Consider the following 22,511-nt stretch of genomic DNA (forward strand, 5'->3'; position numbering starts at 1 on the left):
CGCTTTGTGCACGTGCGCATTGTCATACTGAAACAGGAAAGGACCTTCCCTAAACTGTTGCCACAAAGGTGAAAGTACAGATTCGTCTAGAATGTTAGTATGCTGTTGCGTTAAGATATTCCTTCACTGGAACTAAGGGGCCTAGCCCGAACCATTTAAAACAGCCCAGACCATTATTCCTCTTCCACAAAACTGTATAGTTGGCACTATGCATTGGGTCAGCATTCTCCTGGCATCCACCAAACCCATATTTGTCCGTCGGACTGCCAGATGGTGAAGTGTGATTCATCACTCCAGAGAACGCATTTCCACTGCTCCAGAGTCCAACGGCGGCGAGCTTTACACCACTCCAGCCGACGATTGGCATTGCGCATGGTGATCTGAGGCTTGTGTGTGGCTGCTCGGCCATGGAAACCCATTTCATGAAGCTCCCGAGGAACAGTTATTGTGCTGACGTTGCTTCCAGGGGCAGTCTGGAACTCTGTAGTCGAGTGTTGTAACCGAGGACAGACGATCCTTACACGCTACATTACCTCAGCACGAGGCGGTCCTGTTCTGTGAGCGTGTGTGGCCTTCGCGGCTGAGCCGTTGTTGCGCCTATACATTTCCACCCCATAAATGGCAGCTCTAGCAGGGCAGAAATCTGACCAACTGACTTGCAAAATGCATCACACGGGGATGATTTCCATATCTTAAAAGTGACATATCTTGAAAACTTGGTCGCCGACAAGCAAAACATTTTGAGACTACGTCAACAATAGACTTATGAAACAAATACCAAAAGTTAGTTTTTTGGGGGGGTGAAGTTTTCCTTTAAATCTCGAAAACGTCGGCAAAAAAGTAAACACTGGCAAGGTAATGCCATGCAATATTAATCAAAAGTGGTTATCTAATAGGGGTCAGCCAGCTACAGTTTGTGAAGTCCGATACAAGCATTGTCTCACAAACATTTTGTCGCAAACATACCTCAAAAAGCTACGTAAAATCCCTGACTGATGTACAGATAAAAGCACTGCTCATCAACAATCTTTTAGCGAGAAGCTCAGGTGTGAGAAAGCTAACGCGCATCAGAACGCGTTCTCCACCCCTAACTCTGGACTACTGGCAGGAGCCCAAAAAAACACACACAATCCGTAGTCTCAGTCAGCGGTAAGGTACGCACCTGTCACTTTGTAACAGCAGCAGCAACACTTAGCTAGAATCCAACCGCAACAGGAACGACAATGTCTCCCACTTTTCATCCTGGGCAGCTAGAAGAAGCTCATGGCTCCGGAAGACAATTAAGAGGGAGAAGAAAGAAGAAAAGACAGATCCAAAATGCACCCTGACTGCAGCTCAGACAACCAGCCACTAGCTGCTCCAAGTTCAGCCTGCTCCACTCCACTGAGGGGAGGGACGGACGGGGAAGGAGGAGGGGATGGGGAGGGGCACCCTACACTCACTGCCTCTGATTCACAGAGAGCAGCGTGGGTTACAGAGAATCGACTCATGTTACAAGTCGGCTTGACAAAAGGCAGCACTAAGTAGTACTAGCCCCGTCTATGGTGCTGGCAAACAAAAATACAAAACTCTGATTGTTTATGTACTCAAGCTGCCGTCGGCACAGACTGTATCGGCCTACCAGTAGTTCCACAAGGCTGCATGGGTGGGAATGGCGGTGAAATGTCATGTGCGGGCACATTCCTTACAAGCTGATATGAGCGGCAATGTCACTGATTAGTCTACCGAGGAAAGCCAGCCAGGTTTCAGTAGGTCCATTGCCATGTTTACATCCTTTCCCACTATGCCCTCTATATTCGTCTCTCAAGTTACACTCCTGAACCAGCAAAGTTCTGTGAGAAGGACCGTGTGTGTGTATCATACTTCATAGGGTAAATAAGGACAGGTTGTGTCGAATACGGCCACAGTGCACCTTGGAGCTGTACTAAGAACTAGGACACTGCAGGTAAGGAGCGATGTGATTGTTATGGAGCGTATCTGGGCTATGTGGCGTTCTGGCTGGTGTCTCTGTTGGGGATACAGAGAGACGTGGCAGTGCTTCGGGGCAGGAACGGACTAATCCCCCACACAACCAGAGGGAGGACAGGCAGGCCAAGGGTGTTTCAAGAGGACGAGACGGAGCAGGGACTAGAGAGATTCAAAATTTTGTAAGTAAGTCTTTCTTAACGAACCTCTATATATACACAATGTGTAATATGCAGGTGTAATCGTACCATGACATTACCGGGATATGATACATTGGATGTTTTAATGCCATGTCCTCATGCATTTCCTCCTATGATGCCTTACTGTCAATGGTGTGGTGAAACTGGAGTATAAACACAATTTCCATATTGTATAACTGGCACCATACTGCAGCTCTTAGATTTGCATGCTGCCGTAGAAAAACAAGCCCAGCTCTTATCTGAGCAAAGTCAGCCGTATGCAGTGGATAGGCAAATGAGGTGGTCCCTGGACAAAGGAGAGTTACTGTGTGTCTAATTGAACAGATCACGGGAGACCAACCAACCATACAGTACATACACAGAGACATGACGCCTCACGTTTGGGTGGCCTTCATTTAACTAGCCTTTCCACTAACTCCAACCAACTCAAAATCTACAAAATTCAGGATTAAACAGGTTATTTTTGCCATTAATAATATGAAGAGTATGCAGGGTATATTGAGTTACAGGTAAACTGCCAAAGTAAAGGAAACACGAGTAAACGAGGGACACAAAGTATGCTGAAAGAAGGTGCTTCTACACAGGTATGGTTCCTGAGTTAATTAAGCAATTGACATTGTATCATACTTAGGCTCAAAAATGCAGTTACCCGTTACCCTCTGCAACTCCTCCAAGGCAAGGTAAGCCTTCGGTTTTACAAATGTATTGCCACAGGGGCCCGCCGGTGTAACGGCTAAACTGCTTACTGTACACTGTACTGCATGATTGTACACATGGATTGGATTGTCCGATTACTAACACGCTAGTTCTAGTTTGTTGACTAACGTTTATATGGCGACCATGATGTAGCGGTTAGCGGTTATGGTATGAAGGTTTGGCTTGGGGAGGTTTTTGCCCCTGGTCACAGGCAGCTGTTGTGCTGTGCACTGAAGTCAACAAGTGAAGGGAAAAGGTGAGAGGAGGAGAGCGCGTAGTTGCGAGATGGAATTACACAACAAGCAAAGTGGTGAAGCTTTATGTGGCTGCTATCAAAGTGAACTGTGCGGGTATATTCATTCCGCCGATTCTGTTGCAAAACGTTTATTAAAACAGAAGAAAACAATGAAACTGAGGGACCTACCTGAATTTTTCCAATAGAAAAACTATTGTTTTAGCTGCAAAATGGAAATGATTACGTCCCAGATCAGCTAGAGTTTGCGTTATACGCCCACCCATCTTGCGTTTTTGCCTTAAAGTAACCTTCCGTCTTATGCAACCATACCAAATGAAACATATCATACTAATTTGAGTGTCCTGGATTTAAGTTTACTATGTTACGTCTGGTCTATGAGACCGGGCTGAGCTAAATGCAGGCAAGAGTGTGCAAGGCGGATTTTGAATGTGTCACCATGATTACTCCAATTTGTCTCTTGACCTGTGCACCTACGTTTTAAACTTAGTTTTTTGTAGGATAGGTTGTAGCAACCTCATGACAAATTTGAGAATCAGATTAGTAGCCTAAATCGATATTACATTGAGCTGGTTAAGTGGAGTATGAATGACAGTCATCCAATATGCTGGATAGAAATAAGGTCACACACATAAGAGAAAATGTCAGTATGTCACAGTCACATGGGCAACAGGCCAAAGCATATTGTACTGTAAATGTGAGAGCGTTTCAGAGGAAATTAAAGAGAACATGTATGACTGTGGGGAAAAACAATGTGTTTTATCTACGAGGCCACAAGTATGACAAGTTCCTTAAAGTTCATTCCACATGGAGCAAGCGTCGGAATGTTACTTAGAATATATTAAATCAATATTGAGGTCTATCGTTTCAGGTTTCACAAAAAAAGGCAAGGCTTTTGCAGACATACCCATCAGACCTCCGGCTCTGGCAAAATGTAGTGCACTATGTCGGGAATGAGGTGCCATTTGGGACACAACCCTGAAATACTGTGGCTGGACACCATGTAGAAAAAGCTCAGCCGAACCTCCCATTCATTTTTGAAACAAAGAGTCTTTTTTAAAAACTGTGTCGGTGGGAGGAAGTGGGATTTACATGTCACTGTAACTAGGGAAAAGGTTTTATCAATAAGTTATATTACTTAGTTTCCAAGGTGTCCAAGTTTCAGCATGTAATAAACTGGGGACGGTGGGGGCTGATCCAGAGATAACGAAGTGGTTCAAATCAAGGTTAGCTACTGAGCAGTGGAAATACTAGCAAGTTGCCATTACATTGACAGTACATGCTGTTAATGTTAAGTGTGGTCTAACGCAAGAAAAGGGCTGTAATTTATTAACATACAAATGTGTACTGTTTGAAAAATCAGATACATACAGGTTAGTCATTTTGAAAAACCTATCAGTTCTCCGCTAACTTTATCATCTCAAGCATTGGGGTATTGCTGTGCTCCTCAACCAACAAAAACTCATATGAACCCTTTTCCAAATAAAGGATGCCTTTTCTCAATCATCCTGCTTTCCCCCTGTAGTTTTAAGGAGGCACAGGACGTGAGGGTGTCCACAGTGTCTCAGAATAGGAACATTCTAGAAGGGATGTTTTCGTTCCTAATACACAAAACAAAGGAAATCAGGGCAAGGAGACAAAGGAAGCGCCTATGGACAAATAACATGAGGTCAGTCCCAATAGCCAGTCATTTCACAACATGCATTCCTAGAAAACACACAGGCTCCGTTTACAAAATGTCAACAAAAAGCGGACTATCAACATTTGTGCAACAAACTAAATGATAAGAACTCATGGCGGTCAACCACCGTGCTCCTTCGCTAAATTAAAATGGATTTTTAAAACTCAGACGTGTTTTTTTGTTGTTGGTTGTATTGGACTCGTTCAAAATAAGTGTCCAACACTATTATTCTCTAGAAGGTGTGATTGCAAAAGAAAGTGGGAGCTCTCCAAATTGTAATGATAAGTGGGACTAAATAATAAGGCGAGAGGGATGGGCCTGATTTCATAGGAAGGAAAGGTGCCCCCCGAACGTCAAACGTGCTCCTGATGTGACGATTCAAATGGTTGCCGTTTTTTGTTTGTTTGTGGACTTGTATTTATGGTGGTGGTTCTATTTTTTTTTGTATGTAATTCCAGTTTACGTTTGTAGTTTGTTAGGGTAATAGCTTGCTTGTAATAGCTTGCTTGGTATATTTTCGGGGGTATTTTATTAATGTCCACCACACAGAGGTAGTGGGCTGAAGAGGGTGGGTTGTTCTGGAGGAGGTGTGGCAAGTAGCGTGGGGGAAAATGAACATTAAGCTCCCACGCCCCTATCGTGGGATGGGTTATTTGTAACGTCTGTTAATGGTATTACATGCACCCCCCCGCAAAATAAATAGATAAATAAATATGTTTCCTTGGTGTATACACTACCAGTCAAACGTTCTAGAATACCTGCTCAGTCAAGGATACTTCTAATTTCTAATAGTGACGACATCAAAACTATGAAATAACACACATGGAATCATGTAGTAACCCCCAAAAAGTGTCAAACAAATCAAAATATATTTTATATTTGAGATTCTTCAAATAGCCACCCTTTGCATTGATTACAGCTTTGCACAAACTTGGCATTCTCTGAACCAGCTTCATGAGGTAGTCACCTGGAATGCATTTCAATTAACAGGTGTGCCTTCTTAAAAAGTTCATTTGTGCAATTTCTTTCCTTCGTAATGCATTTGAGCCAATCAGTTGTGTTGTAACAAGGTAGGGGGATACAGAAGATAGCCCCATTTGGCAAAAGATCAAGTCCATTTTATGGCAAGAACAACTTAAATAAGTAAAAAGAAACAGTCCATCATGACTTTAAGACATCAAGGTCAGTCAATATGGAAAATGTTAAGAACTTTAAGAAGTTTCTTCAAGTGCAGTCGCAAAAACCATCAAGAGCTATGATGAAACTGACTCTCATAAGGACTGCCACAGGAATGGAATAACCAGAGGATAAGTTCATTAGAGTTTACCAGCCTCAGAAATTGCATCCCAAATAAATGCTTCAGAGTTCAAGTAACAGACACATCTGAACAACTGTTCAGAGGAGACTGCGTGAATCAGGCCTTCATGGTCAAATTGCTGCAAAGAATCCACTTCTAAAGGATACCAGTAAGAAGAGGAGACTTGCTTGGGCAAAGAAACACAGGCAATGGACATTAGACTGGTGGAAATGTATCCTATGGTCTGGAGTCCAAATTGGAGATTTTTGGTTCCAACCGCTGGGTCTTTGGAAGATGCGGAGTAGGTGAACGGATGATCTCTGCATGTGTGGTTCGTGAAGCATAGTGGATGAGGTGTGATGGTGCTTTGCTGCTGACACTGTCTGTGATTTATTTAGAATTCAGGCAACACTTAACCAGCATGGCGACTCCGAGATGCTGGCCTTCTCTGCAGAGTTTCTCTGTCCAGTGTCTGTTCTTTTGCCCATTTTAATATTTTATTTTTATTGGCCAGTCTGAGATATGGCTTTTTCTTTGCAACTCTGCCTAGAAGGCCAGCATCCCGGAGTCGCCTCTTCACTGTTGACATTGAGACTGGTGTTTTGCGGGTACTATTTAATGAAGCTGCCAGTTGAGGACTTGTGAGGCATCTGTTTCTCAAAATAGACACTAATGTACTTGGCCTCTTGCTCAGTTGTGCACCGGGGCCTCCCACTCCTCTTTCTATTCTGGTTAGAGACAGTTTGTGCTGTTCTGTGAAGGGAGTAGTACACAGCGCTGTTCAAGATCTTGAGATTGTTGGCAATTTCTCACATAATAGCCTTTATTTCTCAGAACAAGAATAGACTAATGGGTTTCAGAAGAAAGTACTTTGTTCCTGCCCATTTTGAGCCTGTAATCGAACCCACAAATACTGATGCTCCAGATACTCAACTAGTCTAAAGAAGGCAGGTAGCCGGAAGCCTTGCAAGTAGCCTAGTGTTTAGAGCACTGGACTAGTAACCGAAAGGTTGCAAGATCGAATCCCCGAGCTGACAAGGTAAAAATCTGTCGTTCTGCCCCTGAACAAGGCAGATAACCCACTGTTCCTAGGCCGTCATTGAAAATAAGAATTTGTTCTTAACTGACTTGCCTAGTTAAATAAAAGGTAAAATAAAGATGCTTCTTTAATCAGAACAACAGTTTTCAGCTGTGCTAACATAATTGTAAAATGATTTTCTAATCTAGCCTCAATTAGCCTTTTAAAATTATCAACTTGGATTAGCTAACACAATGTCCCATTGGAACACAGGAGTTATGGTTGCTGATACTGGGCCTCTGTACACCTATGTAGACATGTAAAAATCAGCCATTTCCAGCTACAAGTCATTTACAACATTAACAATGTCTACACTGTATTTCTGATCAATTTGATGTTATTTTAATGGACCAAAAATGTGCTTTTCTTTCAAAAACAAGGACATTTCTAAGTGACCCCAAGATTTTGAAAGGTAATGTATATATACACTGCTCAAAAAAATAAAGGGAACACTTAAACATTGTAACTCCAAGTCAATCACACTTCTGTGAAATCAAACTGTACACTTAGGAAGCGACACTGATTGACAATAAATGTCACATGCTGTTGTGCAAATGGAATAGACAACAGGTGGAAATTATAGGCAATTAGCAAGACACCCCCAATAAAGGAGTGGTTCTGCAGGTGGTGACCACAGACCACTTCTCAGTTCCTATGCTTCCTAGCTGATGTTTTGGTCACTTTTGAATGCTGGCGGTGCTTTCACTCTAGTGGTAGCATGAGATGGAGTCTACAACCCACACACGTGACTCAGGTAGTGCAGCTCTTCCAGGATGGCACATCAATGCGAGATGTGGCAAGAAGGTTTGCTGTGTCTGTCAGCGTAGTGTCCAGAGCATGGAGGCGCTACCAGGAGACAGGCCAGTACATCAGGAGATGTGGAGGAGGCCGTAGGAGGGCAACAACCCAGCAGCAGGACCGCTACCTCCGCCTTTGTGCAAGGAGGAGCACTGCCAGAGCCCTGCAAAATTACCTCCAGCAGGCCACAAATGTGCATGTGTCTGCTCAAACGGTCAGAAACAGACTCCATGAGGGTGGTATGAGGGCCCGACGTCCACAGGTGGGGGTTGTGCTTACAGCCCAACACCGTTGCCAGAGAACACCAAGATTGGCAAATTCGCCACTGGTGCCCTGTGCTCTTCACAGATGAAAGCAGGTTCACACTGAGCACATGTGACAGACGTGACAGTCTGGAGACGCCGTGGAGAACGTTCTGCTGCCTGCAACATCCTCCAGCATGACCGGTTTGGCGGTGGGTCAGTCATGGTGTGGGGTGGCATTTATTTAGTCAGAGTTAGCCTGACTGCCATTAGGTACCGAGATGAGCTCCTCAGACCCCTTGTGAGACCATATGCTGGTGCGGTTGGCCCTGGGTTCCTCCTAATGCAAGACGATGCTAGACCTCATGTGGCTGGAGTGTGTCAGCAGTTCCTGCAAGAGGAAGGCATTGATGCTATGGACTGGCCCGCCCGTTCCCCAGACCTGAATCCAATTGAGCACACCTGGGACATCATGTCTCGCTCCATCCACTAACGCCACGTTGCACCACAGACTGTCCAGGAGTTGGCGGATGCTTTAGTCCAGGTCTGGGAGGAGATCCCTCAGGACACCATCCGCCACCTCATCAGGAGCATGCCCAGGGGTTGTAGGGAGGTCATACAGGCACGTGGAGGCCACACACACTACTGAGTCTCATTTTGACTTGTTTTAAGGACATTACATCAAAGTTGGATCAGCCTGTAGTGTGGTTTTCCACTTTAATTTTGAGTGCGACTCCAAATCCAGACCTCCATGGGTTGATACATTTGATTGTACTCATTGTTGTGTTAATGGGTAATGTGACATAGTGACCCCCATGTAAACTCGATAGACTCCTGTATGCTCTTCTATTCAACTCTAAAGTTTAATTTGAACAATGGATACCTTTATATTTGAGTAATTTCAGCAATTCATTCTACAGAGTTAATTCAATTCAGTGAAACATTTAATGAGAGGAGTATCTGTCAACACTACCACCTTTCAACAATAAATACAAATGCACAAAGAGAGACATCTTAAAAGTAAATGATTTACTCTCCTGTACCTTTTAAATGGTCAGGATGTGTCCCATCTAGATTAAAATTCCCGAAACAAAACATTTTACAATGGCAGAGATAGCCTCATTAAAGTCCTAACTGAAGAGCTTTTACATTTGTCAAGGAAAACAGGGAGGCAGTACATCACAGAGTGTCGGCGGCAGGAGCTGAAAACCCTCTCTGAAGTGGTCTAAGTGGAGACGGACGTTGTACTGAGGTAAAATGTCAAGTGCTCGTCAGAGGCTAAATGTTCCCCGAGCTGTCAAATATCAAACCAACCTGGCTCTAATCCTAGTGACAACCAACACCTCCCTCTGCAGGTAGCACCAGGAGATGTTGGATTGTCTAAACAAATGCTTCCAAGTACTTAAAATCATGCAATGCCCGTAGCAGGTGAAACAATGATGAAACGATGATGAAATATTTGCTGCAGGTACAGTACCATTCAAAAGTTTGGACACACCTACTCTTTCAAGGGTTTTTCTTTATTTTTACTATTTTCTACATTGTAGAATAATAGTTAAGACAAACAACGATTGAACAACACATATGGAATCATGTAGTAACCAAAGAAGTGTTAAACAAATCAAAACCTATTTTATAATTTTAGATTCTTAGCCCCCCTTCGCCTTGATGACAGCTCTTGGCATTCTCTCAACCAGCTTCATGAGGAATGCTTTTCCAACAGTCTTGAAGGAGTTCCCACATATGCTGAGCACTTGTTAACAGCTTTTCCTTCTCTCGCGGTCCATCTCATCCCAAAACAACTCGATTGGGTTGAGGTCGGGTGATTGTGGAGGCCAGGTCATCTGATGCGGCACTCCATCACTCTCCTTCTTGGTCAAAATAGTCCTTACACAACCTGGAGGTGTGTTGGGTCATTGTCCTGTTGAAAAACAAATGATAGTGGGACTAAGCGCAAACCAGATGGGATGGCATATCGCTGCAGAATGCTGTGGTAGCCATGCTGGTTGAGTGTGCCTTGAATTCTAAATAAATAAATAAAAAATCCCAGACAGTGTCACCAGCAAAGCACCCCCACACCATCAAACCACCTCCTCCATGCTTCACGGTGGGAAACACACGTGGAGATCATCCATTCACCTCCTCTGCGTCTCACAAAGACAGAGGTTGGAACCAAACCTCTCAAATTTGGACTCCTCAGACCAAAGTACAGATTTCCACCGGTCTAACGTCCATTGCTCGTGTTTCTTGGCCCAAGCAAGTCTCTTCTTCTTATTGGTGTCCTTTAGTAGTGGTTTCTTTGCAGCAATTCACTATGAAGGCCTGATTCACGCAGTCTCCTCTGAACAGTTGAAGTTGCGATGCGTCTGTTACTAAGGTGCAGTTAACTCTAATGAACTTATTCTCTGTAGCCGAGGTAAGGCTGGGTCTTCATTTCCTGTGGCGGTCCTCATGAGTGACAGTTTCAGCTTAGTGCTTGATGGTTTTGCGACTATTCTTGACATTTTCCAGATTAAGACACAAAGGTCAGTCAAAGTAATGATGGACTGTCATTTCTCTTTGCTTATTTGAGCTGTTCTTGCCATAATATGGACTTCGTATTTTACCAAATAGGGCTATCTTGTGTATACCATGCCTACCTTGTTACAACACAACTGATTGGCTCAAACGCATTAAGGAAGAAATGTTTAACTTTTAAGGCACACCTGTTAATTGAAATGCATTCCAGGTGACTACCTCATGAAGCTGGTTGAGACAACACCAAAAGTGTGCAAAGCTGTCATTGCGGCCAAGGGTGGCTACTTTGAAGATTCTCAAATATAAAATATATTTTGCTTTGTTTAACACTTTTTGGGGGGTTACTACATGATTCCATATGTGTTATTTCCTCGTTTTGATGTCTTCACTATTACTCTACAATGTAGAAAATGGTACAAATAAAGACAAATGCTGGAATGAGTAGGTGTGTCCAAACCTTTGACTGGTATTGTACATTAATATCAAATCAAATTTATGTATATAGCCGTTCTTACATCAGCTGATATCTCAAAGTGCTGTACAGAAACCCAGCCTAAAACCCCAAACAGCAAGCAATGCAGGTGTAGAAGCAGGGTGGCTAGGAACAACTCCCTAGAAAGGCCAAAACCTAGGAAGAAACCCAGAGAGGAACCAGGCTATGTGGGGTGGCCAGTCCTCTTCTGGCTGTGCCGGGTGGAGATTATAACAGAACATGGCCAAGATGTTCAAATGTTCATAAATGACCAGCATGGTCAAATAATAATAATCACAGGCAGAACAGCTGAAATCTTTCCACATCTTTGACATTGAATGAGAGATAGGAAGTGCAGTATCTCACTACCATGCTGCCAAATAAAACAGTGCAACGTTTTCAAAAACAAGGAGGACTAAGAATCTTCTCAGATTTTGATATACTGAACACGTCAACATAATAAAGGCATTGGCCATGTCCAAAATCTGTCTTGCCTACTACTTACTTAAACTGCATACTGTGTACTATCGTACTACATACTATTGAGAACGTACTCTTAGGTATAAATGAGCACAATAGGCAAGAAATATCAGCATACTAAGGTCCTCTATACTGAGAACGCATCATCTAATGCACAGTAGATGATGCGTTGATTCCCGCCATTGGTTCATTCTGGTACAGCGAGTCACCTTATCTAATTATCAGCTGTTGTCAAACACACGTGAGTCTGGAAAGACGATTCTCTTCCTCAATAGTGTGCAGCGAATTCTACTAGATAAATAGCCAAAATGAACATGACATCCTGGCATTTAAAGCATACTACATGTTCAGAAGTTCACACACACTATAAAACGTTCTATTTTCGCCTACCCAAAATGCCTAACATTTCGAACAGAAGTACGAGTATTCAGACACGGCCATTGTAATTACAGGAACGGTGCAGGGTCCTTATTGGTTTTGTTGGCCAATTAACCCATTAGCCAAAGAGCACCTTCAATCTATAAAGATCTACTGACATATCCTTGGAGTACTTTCCTTACTTTTTTTCCTACAACAGTAAATGGTTTGAGGTCCTTACCTTTCCCTGTGGGGAAGAAGCACTCCATCTCCACGCTGCTGCGGGAGTGAGAGACACAGAGGGCCGAGCTGGGCACCAGGCCCTCCTGAGGGGGGCTACGGTCGGTGGTCCGCACCAGGCACCAGCCGGGGCGGTCACTGGGCCTCTCCAGTAGCTCTACCGTCTGACCCGTCTGAAGGCTAAGCTCGCTGGAGCAACCTGCTGTGAAGTCCTGCAGCACCACCGTCAACTCACAGCCTCCAGAGAGCTGTGAGACAGGAAGAGACCGAGAGAACAGTGAGTTAAGGTCTTAAAACAAAGTGGGTGTTGACACAATTTTTTTTTTTTAATCAAGTCTCATTATCACAGCAGAGAAAAGGAAGGTAAGTGCACAGCTCAGGTTCTAGGTTAAGCCATGTGGGGTTGTGAGATGTATTCAGATATTAGTTTAGTGGAGTGACATGCACACATCCATAAAAACACTTATCCCAGTTGCGGGATTACAGCGGATTATATAGAACAATGAACAACAACAAAAAAATGTTCAGACATCAAACCAGGGGACAAACTATCAGGGGAAAAATGGATTAAAGACACCCTATCCTCTTTTTAGTGCACAGGGCTCTGGTCAAATGTAGTGCACTAAATAGGGAATAGGGTGCCATTTGGGCTGCCCGACCATGCCTTCCATGGAACAGAACATGGTTAAGGTCAGTGTAAGTGTGTGCCCCGTCATGAAATGCTATTGGATATAAGTGAAACAGGTGTGTACTTAATATAGTTTATGACTGACTGACAGGGTCAGACTCCACTGCTTTTATCATTCATAGGCACCGGGGTCAGAGTTTGAATCACACCACAGTATATTACACGAGCACCAACTACAATTAATACACCTCTATATAAATCGATAGGACATTTAAAACATTGCTTCATATCAAAGACTGCTGTGTATCCAGGCGTTAAATTGGTTCAAACTCAACAGTTACTCTATACAACATACATCCAATATCTGTTCAACACAGTTGACCTAATCTCAGCAACCCAGAACCAACAAAAATGTCATTTTTAACGGCCTGTTCACGAGAGATTACAGGTGACCTTATAATTAACCCATTATCAGTATCTGAGATCAGCTTAGTTTCTGGAGAGAGAAGAGTCATGTCATAATATTAACACCCACTAAATGATTTCACTCAAAGATTTTATTATTTGAAGTGAGGTAATAAATTAACCATAGGCCTGTAGATCATGGTCGTCTGGTGTTTATATGTATGCGTTCCAAATGGCACCCTATTCCCTACATAGGCCTAGTTCACTACTTTTGACCAGGCCCCATAGGGCTTTAGTCAAAAGTAGTGGACTATATAGGGAATAGAGTGCCATTTGTGACGTAGCCCTACGTATTATAACTCTACCTGGGGAAACGGTCGTAGCCTACACCAGTTTGATAAACGAGAGTCATAAATGACTGCAGTCTCCCAGTTATGAGGATATCACTAGTCTCCAACAAATTATGAATGTTTTCTGGCTGAGGAAAATAATCTCTGGTTTCACAAGTATCATCCAGCTAGCAATCCATACGAAGTCAGTAAACCTCCCACCTTGGGAAATGAAAAATAGTCTCAATCCTCGAGCTGTCACTCCGAGTCCCCTCAAAACTTAATCATATGCTCAGAGGTTCTACTCTGGTTAACCCGACATGGGCTGAGTCCCAAATGGCACCCCATTCCCTATTTAGTGCACCATTTTTGACCGGGCCCATAGGGAAGAATAGGGTGCCATTTGGGATGATTGAAGGAGAGTCCTTAAATTCAGCCAGCTGCACAGTCAGATGGGAGTGTGACAGGGTTCGAAGAGAGCAGGTACGAGCACACATTCTGTTACAACTTGAGTAGCAGTCTAAGAGGAAGTGTAGTCAAACCTATGTGTATTTGCCGTGATAAGAACTCCTGAATTAGGGTTGCAAAATTCCTGGTCCATTTCCCAAAATTCCCAAATTTTCCAGAAATCCTGGTTGGAAGATTCCCGGAATCATTAGGGAATAAGCTGGAAATCTGCTTGTAAGCAGGAAATCAACCAAGAGTTCTGTTTACGTTACCAGACATTTGCAACCCTAGCCTGAAATAACCCAGCAAGTACTCAACACTGCCACAGAGAGAACAAACAAAGTCCAATGTCGGACAGATCAAGGACACACACTTGAGTTACCTCTCGGTTGTCTACTATGGGGGTTCGAAACAGAGGGGATTCTAAATCACACCACTTCGTTGACTCCTTCAATAACAAAACATATTTGACCAGCAACCAAACCCAGTTGGAGGGAAGTGTTTCAGGTCATCTTGAATGGAGATCAACTCCAATCTCTTACTAGGAACAGGAACAATCCACAAATCATCCACTCCCACAGAGAGCTGTTTAAAACAAGAGCACTCCCTCTCCATAGCCATGTCCCAAATGGTGCCCGATTTCCTATACAGTGCACTGCTTTTGACCAGAGCCCTATGGGCCCAGGTCAAAAGCAGGGAACAGGCTGCCATTTGGGACGCAGCCTTCTCTATGATCATGTTCAAGGTTTTAAACAGGCTGACTGAAGCAGATCCAATCTAGCGTCAACAGAACAAAGTGAGGCTCATGTTCTGAGTTAGAACACACCCATGTGTGAGGGATGATCCTCACACAGGTCAGACCCATCCCAATGGAAACCATGATCCAGCCTCCCCCACTCGTCTCGACCACCCATAGCTTTCTGTCAGCATCATCTGGCGGTTCCTCACTCCCTACATCCCCCCCCCCTATTCTAAAGTTTGACAAACTTATCCTCAGTGGTTTTTCATTAAAGAGCTCACTATGATAGCAGGGACTGTAAGACGAGTTTGTCTACATGGGCATGGTAAACACAGATTGTTTCAGGGGCAGAACTCTTAAGACTAAATCTCGTGGGCAATTCTCTTAAAATACCCAGACAGGGGCAGTTTCCCTGACTAATTTGTTTTGTTTATATAAGAAAACGGCCTGACAGAGTTCATTGATAAATACACTACCGTTCCAAAGTTTGGGGTCACTTGGAAAATGTCCTTGTTTTTGAAAGAAAAGCACATTTTTTGTCCATTAAAACAACAAAATTTATCATAAATAAAGTGTAGACATTGTTAATGTTGTAAATGACTATTGTAGCTAGACAGCCCCTTAGAAAACAATTTTGCAATTATGTTAGCACAGCTGAAAACTGTTGTGCTGATTAAAGAAACAATAAAATTGGCATTCTTTAGACTAGTTGAGTATCTGGAGCATCGGGATTTGTGGGTTCGATTACAGGCTCAAAATGGCCAGTAACAAAGATCTTTCTTCTGAAACTAATCGGTCTATTCTTGTTCTGAGAAATGAAGGCTATTCCATGCGAGAAATTGCCAATAAACTCAAGATCTCGTACAATGCTGTGTACTACACACTTCACAGAACAGTGCAAACTGTCTCTAACCAGAACAGAAAGAGGAGTGGGAGGCCCCGGTGCACAACTGAGCAAGAGGACACGTACATCAGTGTCTAGTTTGAGAAACAGATGCCTCACAAGTCCTCAACTGGCAACTTCATTAAATAGTACCCACAAAACATCAGTCTCAACGTCAACAGTGAAGAGGCGACTCCGGGATGTTGGCCTTCTAGGCAGAGTTGCAAAGAAAAAGCCATATCTCAGACTGGCCAATAAAAAATATTAAGATGGGCAAAAGAACACAGACACTGGACAAAGAAACTCTGCCTAGAAGGCCAGCATCCCGGAGTCACCTCATCACTGTTGACGTTGAGACTGGTGTTTTGCTCAATTATCATGAACTATGATTGGTACCGGAAGGTTAAGGGAGAGCAAAAGTAGTGCACTATTATAGGGAACTAGGGTGCCATTTGGGATGGGCCTAAGGAGTATGGTTGAAGCATTATATTCAAACACCACTTCAGAGTCCCGACAAACAAATGAAAAGGCCCATGCAGTAAAATGTATCCCAAACAGGACACACTGTACCTCCTACGCTTGACACGGCAAAGAAAAACAACTTTTGTTTGAGACATTAACCGATTTGGAAAACCCCAAAACATTAGGACCGGAGTCAAATCATAAATACAGGACTCTTCCCATGTTAGCGCCACCTCAAGTAATGACTGTAGTTGCAACCTGCTTAAATAACACCGTGAGGAGAACATTTGGCTCCTGTGTGTTGTGATGCAGAACGAGAGACGGAGACGGAGAGGGAGAGAGAAAGAGAGCGAGAGCAAGAAAGAGCAAGAGAACACAGTCTGTGTTTAAATAGCAGTTGGTTTCCAGTGTGGCTGTCGGAGCCGTGCCGTCTAAGGGGAACAGGAAATGGTAGTGTCTGAGTTTCCAGAGCTGTGGGGGAACCTGTCCAAGCAGACTGTTTCATCATCATAGGGCTTTTATATAGAAAATAGCTGCTATTTCAGTCACTTCGAGGAGTTTGGGTAAAGACAGAGGAGAAACAGAGGCAAATAACCCACCAAATGATTATCTACAACGCTTGTGACATGCCTTTTTCCAGCTGTTGATAAGTTGAATGAATCATCAACACTTTCCAAGTCAAGCTGTGGTAATCAACTACTGTGTCTGTGAAATCCGGCAATCTTGTTCATCAAAAGGTCATTGCACGCCAAGCAACAGCTCTACAATATGGTAAGATTCAGTGCAAGCATTCCCAATTAATAATCATAACAATACTCAACATCTCCAACAGTTGGATAATGAAAGTACTAAAAGTAAACTAAATCAGGGTCCTCTGAATGCAATGGCTGTTCCAAATACCAGCCTATTTGCTATGGGCCCTGGTCAAAAGTAGTGCACTAACTAAACTCAGCAAAAAAAAGAAAAACGTCCTCTCACTGTCAACTGAGTTTATTTTCAGCAAACTTAACATGTGTAAATATTTGTAAGACCATAACAAGGTTCAACAACTGAGACATAAACTGAACAAGTTCCACAGACATGTGACTAACAGAAATTGAATAATGTGTCCCTGAACAAAGGGGGGGTCAAAATCAAAGGTAACAGTCAGTATCTGGTGTGACCACCAGCTGCATTAAGTACTGCAGTGCATCTCCTCCTCATGGACTGCACCAGATTTGCCAGTTCTTGCTGTGAGATGTTACCCCACTCTTCCACCAAGGCACCTGCAAGTTCTCAGACATTTCTGGGGGGAATGGCCCTAGCCCTCACCCTCCGATCCAACAGGCCCCAGACGTGCTCAATAGGATTGAGATCTGTGGTCTTCGCTGGCCATGGCAGAACACTGACATTCCTGTCTTAAAGGAAATCACACATAGAACGAGCAGTATGGCTGGTGGTATTGTCATGCTGGAGGGTCATGTCAGGATGAGACTGCAGGAAGGGTACCACATGAGGTAGGAGGATGACTTCCCTGTAACGCATAGCGTTGAGATTGCCTGCAATGACAACAAGCTCAGTCCGATGACACACCACCCCAGACCATGACGGACTCTCCACTTCCAAATCAATCCCGCTCCAGAGTACAGGCCTCAGTGTAAAGCTCATTCCTTCGATGATAAATGCAAATCTGACCATTACCCCTGGTGAGACAAAACCGTGACTCGTCAACGAAGGGCACTTTTTGCCAGTCCTCTCTGGTCCAGCGATGGTGGGATTGCACCGATAGGCAACGTTGTTGTCGGTGATGTCTGGTGAGGACCTATTGCGGACAGTCTGAGCACTGATGGAGGGATTGTGCGTTCCTGGTGTAACTCGGGCAGTTGTTGTTGCCATCCTGTACCTGTCCCGCAGGTGTGATGTTCGGATGTACCGATCCTGTGCATGTGTTGTTACACGTGGTCTGCCACTGCTAGGACGATCAGCTGTCCATCCTGTCTCCCTGTAGCGCTGTCTTAGGCGTCTCACAGTACGGACATTGCAATTTATTGCCCTGGCCACACCGCCAATCCTCATGCCTCCTTGCAGCATGCCTAAGGCACATTCACACAGATTAGCAAGGACCCTGGGCATCTTTCTTTTGGTATTTTTCTGTAGAAAGGTCTCTTTAGTGTCCTTAGTTTTCATAACTGTGACCTTAATTGCCTACAGTCTGTAAGCTGTTAGTGTTTTAACGACCGTTCCACAGGTGCATGTTCATTAACTGTTTAATGTTCATTGAACAAGCCTGGGAAGAAGTGTTTAAACCCTTTACAATGAAGATCTGTGAAGTTGGATTTTTACAAATTATATCTGAACGACAGGGTCCTGAAAAAAGGGACGTTTGTTTTTTGCTGAGTTTAGATAAAAGGGTGGGTTGTGGGGCACAGTATATGTATAACCCTGCTTTTGAGAGCTGAGTAGACAGTTTTGACCCCCCACAGAAAATAAAGAGCATTATTTAGAGGTCTCTTTACATCAGATAGCTGCAAAAGATTAAACATGGGGCCCTGGATTAAAGTAGTGCACTATATTTGGAATAGCATGCCATTTGGGACATAGATCTGGAGGCTATACGGTAGATAGGAGCTGGCATGACATGTTGGGTCTAAGCTGCAGCAGATGTGACCGGACCCGTCCATCTCATCTCGGCTGCGTCCCAAATAGCCCATACTCTGGGCAAAAGTACTGCACTATGTAGAGAACAGAGTACCAATTGGGACACAAGCCTTCATCTCATCTCCCCTCGACACCATCTGCAGGGTATTAGGTCACCTCCACGCGGGGAGAGACGGGAACTGTTGCTAAGGGATCTCCAGGTCGGCCAGAGATGCAGCCATGCGAAAGGGTACAGGGTACGCACGTTAAACAATGGTCAGGGTCATATTCATTAGTGCACACCGTCGCAAAGCATTCTGCAATGGAACCCAAAAAACACGTTTTTAGTACTGGGCAAGTTTTTCCCTGTTACTGTCCGTTTTCTTCCATTTTTGTAACAAATGTAACAAATGTAGCACATAGGCCTATAAGTTATATATAATTGACAGACTGACTGTATTCATACTTAACTGAAATGGAACTAGGCCTATAAGACAATTACAGTAGACAGGGTATCCATGAGGGGGAAAATATCAACGCCCTATTCTTTTTTACTCCTGTAGTACTCAGGATGTTTCGGAGACTAGTGTTGACCTCATTTGGAATGTCAGCCGAGCGCTGCCTCATAAAGACACACGCCTGTTGCATAGTCATGTCAACGCAGCCTCACTCACTCTCCTACAGTCAGGCAATATAAAATTACTTACAGACCTGGGTTCAAAATGAAATCTCGATCATTTCCTTTAGCCTGCCTAGAGAGCAGGCTTTACACCAGGGGCAGTCAACTCAATTCAGGCGGACGATTTTTGTCTCAAGCCGATGGTCGGGGGGCCGAAACATAATTAAAAGAAGTTGTACAAAGCAAATTGACCACAAATAGATTGTATTAGAAAATGACATTTCACACCTTGATTACATTAAAAGACAGATTTCATATAATTCAAAGAAAGTCTTGGTGATTTACAGTACTTTATGTTTTTTTTTTTTTTTTGCAGAAACCACAATCCTCTCTGGTTTACATTGTTGGGACTTTTCTAAATCGGTTCCACGGCAAACGGCCAGCTTAACCAAGCACAGATGCAGTATTTGAATTTATTTAAAATAGTATTTCAACCAAAGTCTGCGTATACACTCAGTTGAACTAGGTGCATAGCGTAGACCAGACACAAGCCATTATAGGGGTTGATCTTTTGCAACCCTGCCTTGAGCCTAGAATTCAACACTATTTGATCAGTTTCTCGAAGGAAAATCTTCCCGACCAAGACGGATGTTTTTGTTGTTGCTGTCATCACGTTGCTAGGATGCCAAGACCCACTCCAGAGAGATGCAACTGGACCTTCGAGAACATCAGTAAGTCAGTCCGTACTCATCTCACTGAGGCAGTTAACTTAATAGCCTGCTTCCTGTGTCGACTGGCCCAGCCAACGCTCACAGTTTAACCGGCAGTCTGCTCTGCTACTGGGACGTGGGGGAAGGAACTCCCTTTCGACAAAGCCATGTGCTTCTGCTCCTTTAGCCATCTGACTCTAGCCACATGAACACATCTCGTGTGACTACAATACGACTCCTATGAATGATATTGCCTATGTGGTGACATACGGTATATATATATATATATATATATATATATATATATATATATATATATATATTTATCTACTTTTGGTGAATAGGTAGAGGCTATATATATACTGCCATGTACAGTTTGGACTCTCGCATGTGTGACTTAGACATTAGAATTACAATCTTAAAAAGTCAAAGATCAAGCAAACCATAAAATCAATAGATTTGGCAAAAAAACAGCACAGGAGACATCTGGCAGGACACATTTTAAAATGACAAATGACCCATAGCCTATCCAAAACCCTCTCTAAATGTCAAAGAAGGTCTTTAAAATGTTCTGAGCTACTACTTTGGGAGAAAAGCTAGGGTCTGGTTACTTACGCGACTGCTCTCCTTGAAAAGTTTAAAGCTCATCCACTTGGGCATGGTGTCTCTTTGCCCTGCTCTCTCGGTCTGTGCTGCAGAGTTAAGCTCAGTTCAAGCTCTTTCCTTTGATTGGCTGAGCCAGACAGGGAGACAGGCAGTGTGTTATGACCCTGTCGTCTCTACTACTCATAGAAAGCCTGTGGTTGAGGTCTTCACGGGTCCCAACCAGGTACGAAATCCTGTTGTTGACCCTCGACGGAAGGGCTTCCGTTTGATTGTCATTGGGTCACGGGTCTATCAACTGTATATACCAGAGACCCGATGACAATCAAACAGGACCCAACACGGACCAGAGGGTCAACGTTCGGGTCGGGTCCAGGTTAATCGGGTCCTACTTGGACCCATGAAGACCTCTAGCACAGGCTGGTGCTAGACGACGGGTCACAACACACTACTACATGTGTGCACCCAACCAAGGATCAGCAGAGCCTAGAGCATATTTATTTCATGCTAATAAAGGTGAATTTATTGTCTTATAGAAGGTCTAGCTGAAATATAAAGACCCATTTGTTAAGCAGAAGAGCATCTGGGGGGCGTGGGGGGGGGGGTAGGGGGTAGCAGCATGTGTGTGTTGTGGAGAGAGAAAGTGTGTGTCTGAGAGACAGAGGGAGGGTGTGGCATATATTCCTGCAGCACAGCTAAGCCCAAATGGAACCACAGCTGTCCTTCCTGCACACATACAGAGAAAGAGATAGAACGAGAGAGAGAGAGAAAGAGAGAGAGAGACAGAAAGAAAGACAGAGAGAAATAGAGAGAAAGAGAGAAAGAGAGCGAGACAGAGAGAGAGAGACAGACATAAAGAGAGAGAGAGAGAGACAGACATAAAGAGAGAGAGAGAGAGAGAGAGAGAGAGAGAGAGAGAGAGAGAGAGAGAGAGAGAGAGAGAGAGAGAGAGAGAGAGAGAGAGAGAGAGAGAGAGAGAGAGAGAGAGAGAGAGAGAGAGAGAGAGCGAGACAGAGAGCGAGACAGAGAGAGAGACAGAGAGAGAGACAGAGACAGAGACAGAGAGAGAAATAGAGAGACAGAGAGAGAAAGAGAGAGAAAGAGAGCGAGACAGAGAGAGAGAGAGAGAGAGAGAGAGAGAGAGAGAGAGAGAGAGAGAGAACCCTCATCTCCCATCCGAGGAGCACGAGGCCAGTCTCATGACTCGCGGAAACAGCGGTGGCGATTGGAGAACAGCTTCATTATATGGTGAGCCGGGGATGAAGGAAGGGGATAATAGATTTGATTTAGTCAACGTACAGTAATGAAGAGAGGCACAGCCTTGGTTTAGGGAGTGATCCGACAACACATCCATGTGATGATGTGCAGCAGGTTTCCTAGCTGCTTTCTTTGTAATCGTTCGCCATATATACACTGCACTGGAGTTGGAGACAGACGGCAGCAAGACAAGCCCAGGAATGGCAAATGGCACCCTATTCACTATACAGTGCACTCTCTTTGACCAGGGCCCACAGGAAATAGGGTGTCATTTGAGATGCAGACTAGCCGTTCCATCTCCACGCAGGGAGAAAACAAATCCTCCCACAGTGACAGTCACAGCAGGGTGGTCGGGTGGGAGCAGGGATGTCGTGTCTCTCTGCGTCTGTGCGGAGTGGCTAACTGTCAGCTCGGACCAGACGACAACGCTGGAAGGGCTTAGAGAGACCACAAAAGCACCAGGAAAAGAGTCATTTCCAAGACAAAAACAGTCTGTGGAAAAATTGACATGGCTCGCCCTGAGGAAAAAATATCAAG

General features: G+C 44.0%; 1 protein-coding gene across 1 annotated transcript in view; it reads right to left on the reverse strand.

The window, feature by feature from the left end:
* LOC124043812 (kalirin-like) overlaps positions 1 to 22,511 on the reverse strand; it is a 291,619-nt gene that overhangs the window by 31,017 nt on the left and 238,091 nt on the right. Inside the window, 1 exon segment of the mRNA XM_046362792.1 lies at positions 12,278 to 12,524. Within this exon segment, the coding sequence (XP_046218748.1) occupies positions 12,278 to 12,524 (247 nt within the window).

Source organism: Oncorhynchus gorbuscha, linkage group LG09, assembly GCF_021184085.1.
Source record: "Oncorhynchus gorbuscha isolate QuinsamMale2020 ecotype Even-year linkage group LG09, OgorEven_v1.0, whole genome shotgun sequence".
NCBI classification, from domain to species: Eukaryota; Metazoa; Chordata; class Actinopteri; order Salmoniformes; family Salmonidae; genus Oncorhynchus; species Oncorhynchus gorbuscha.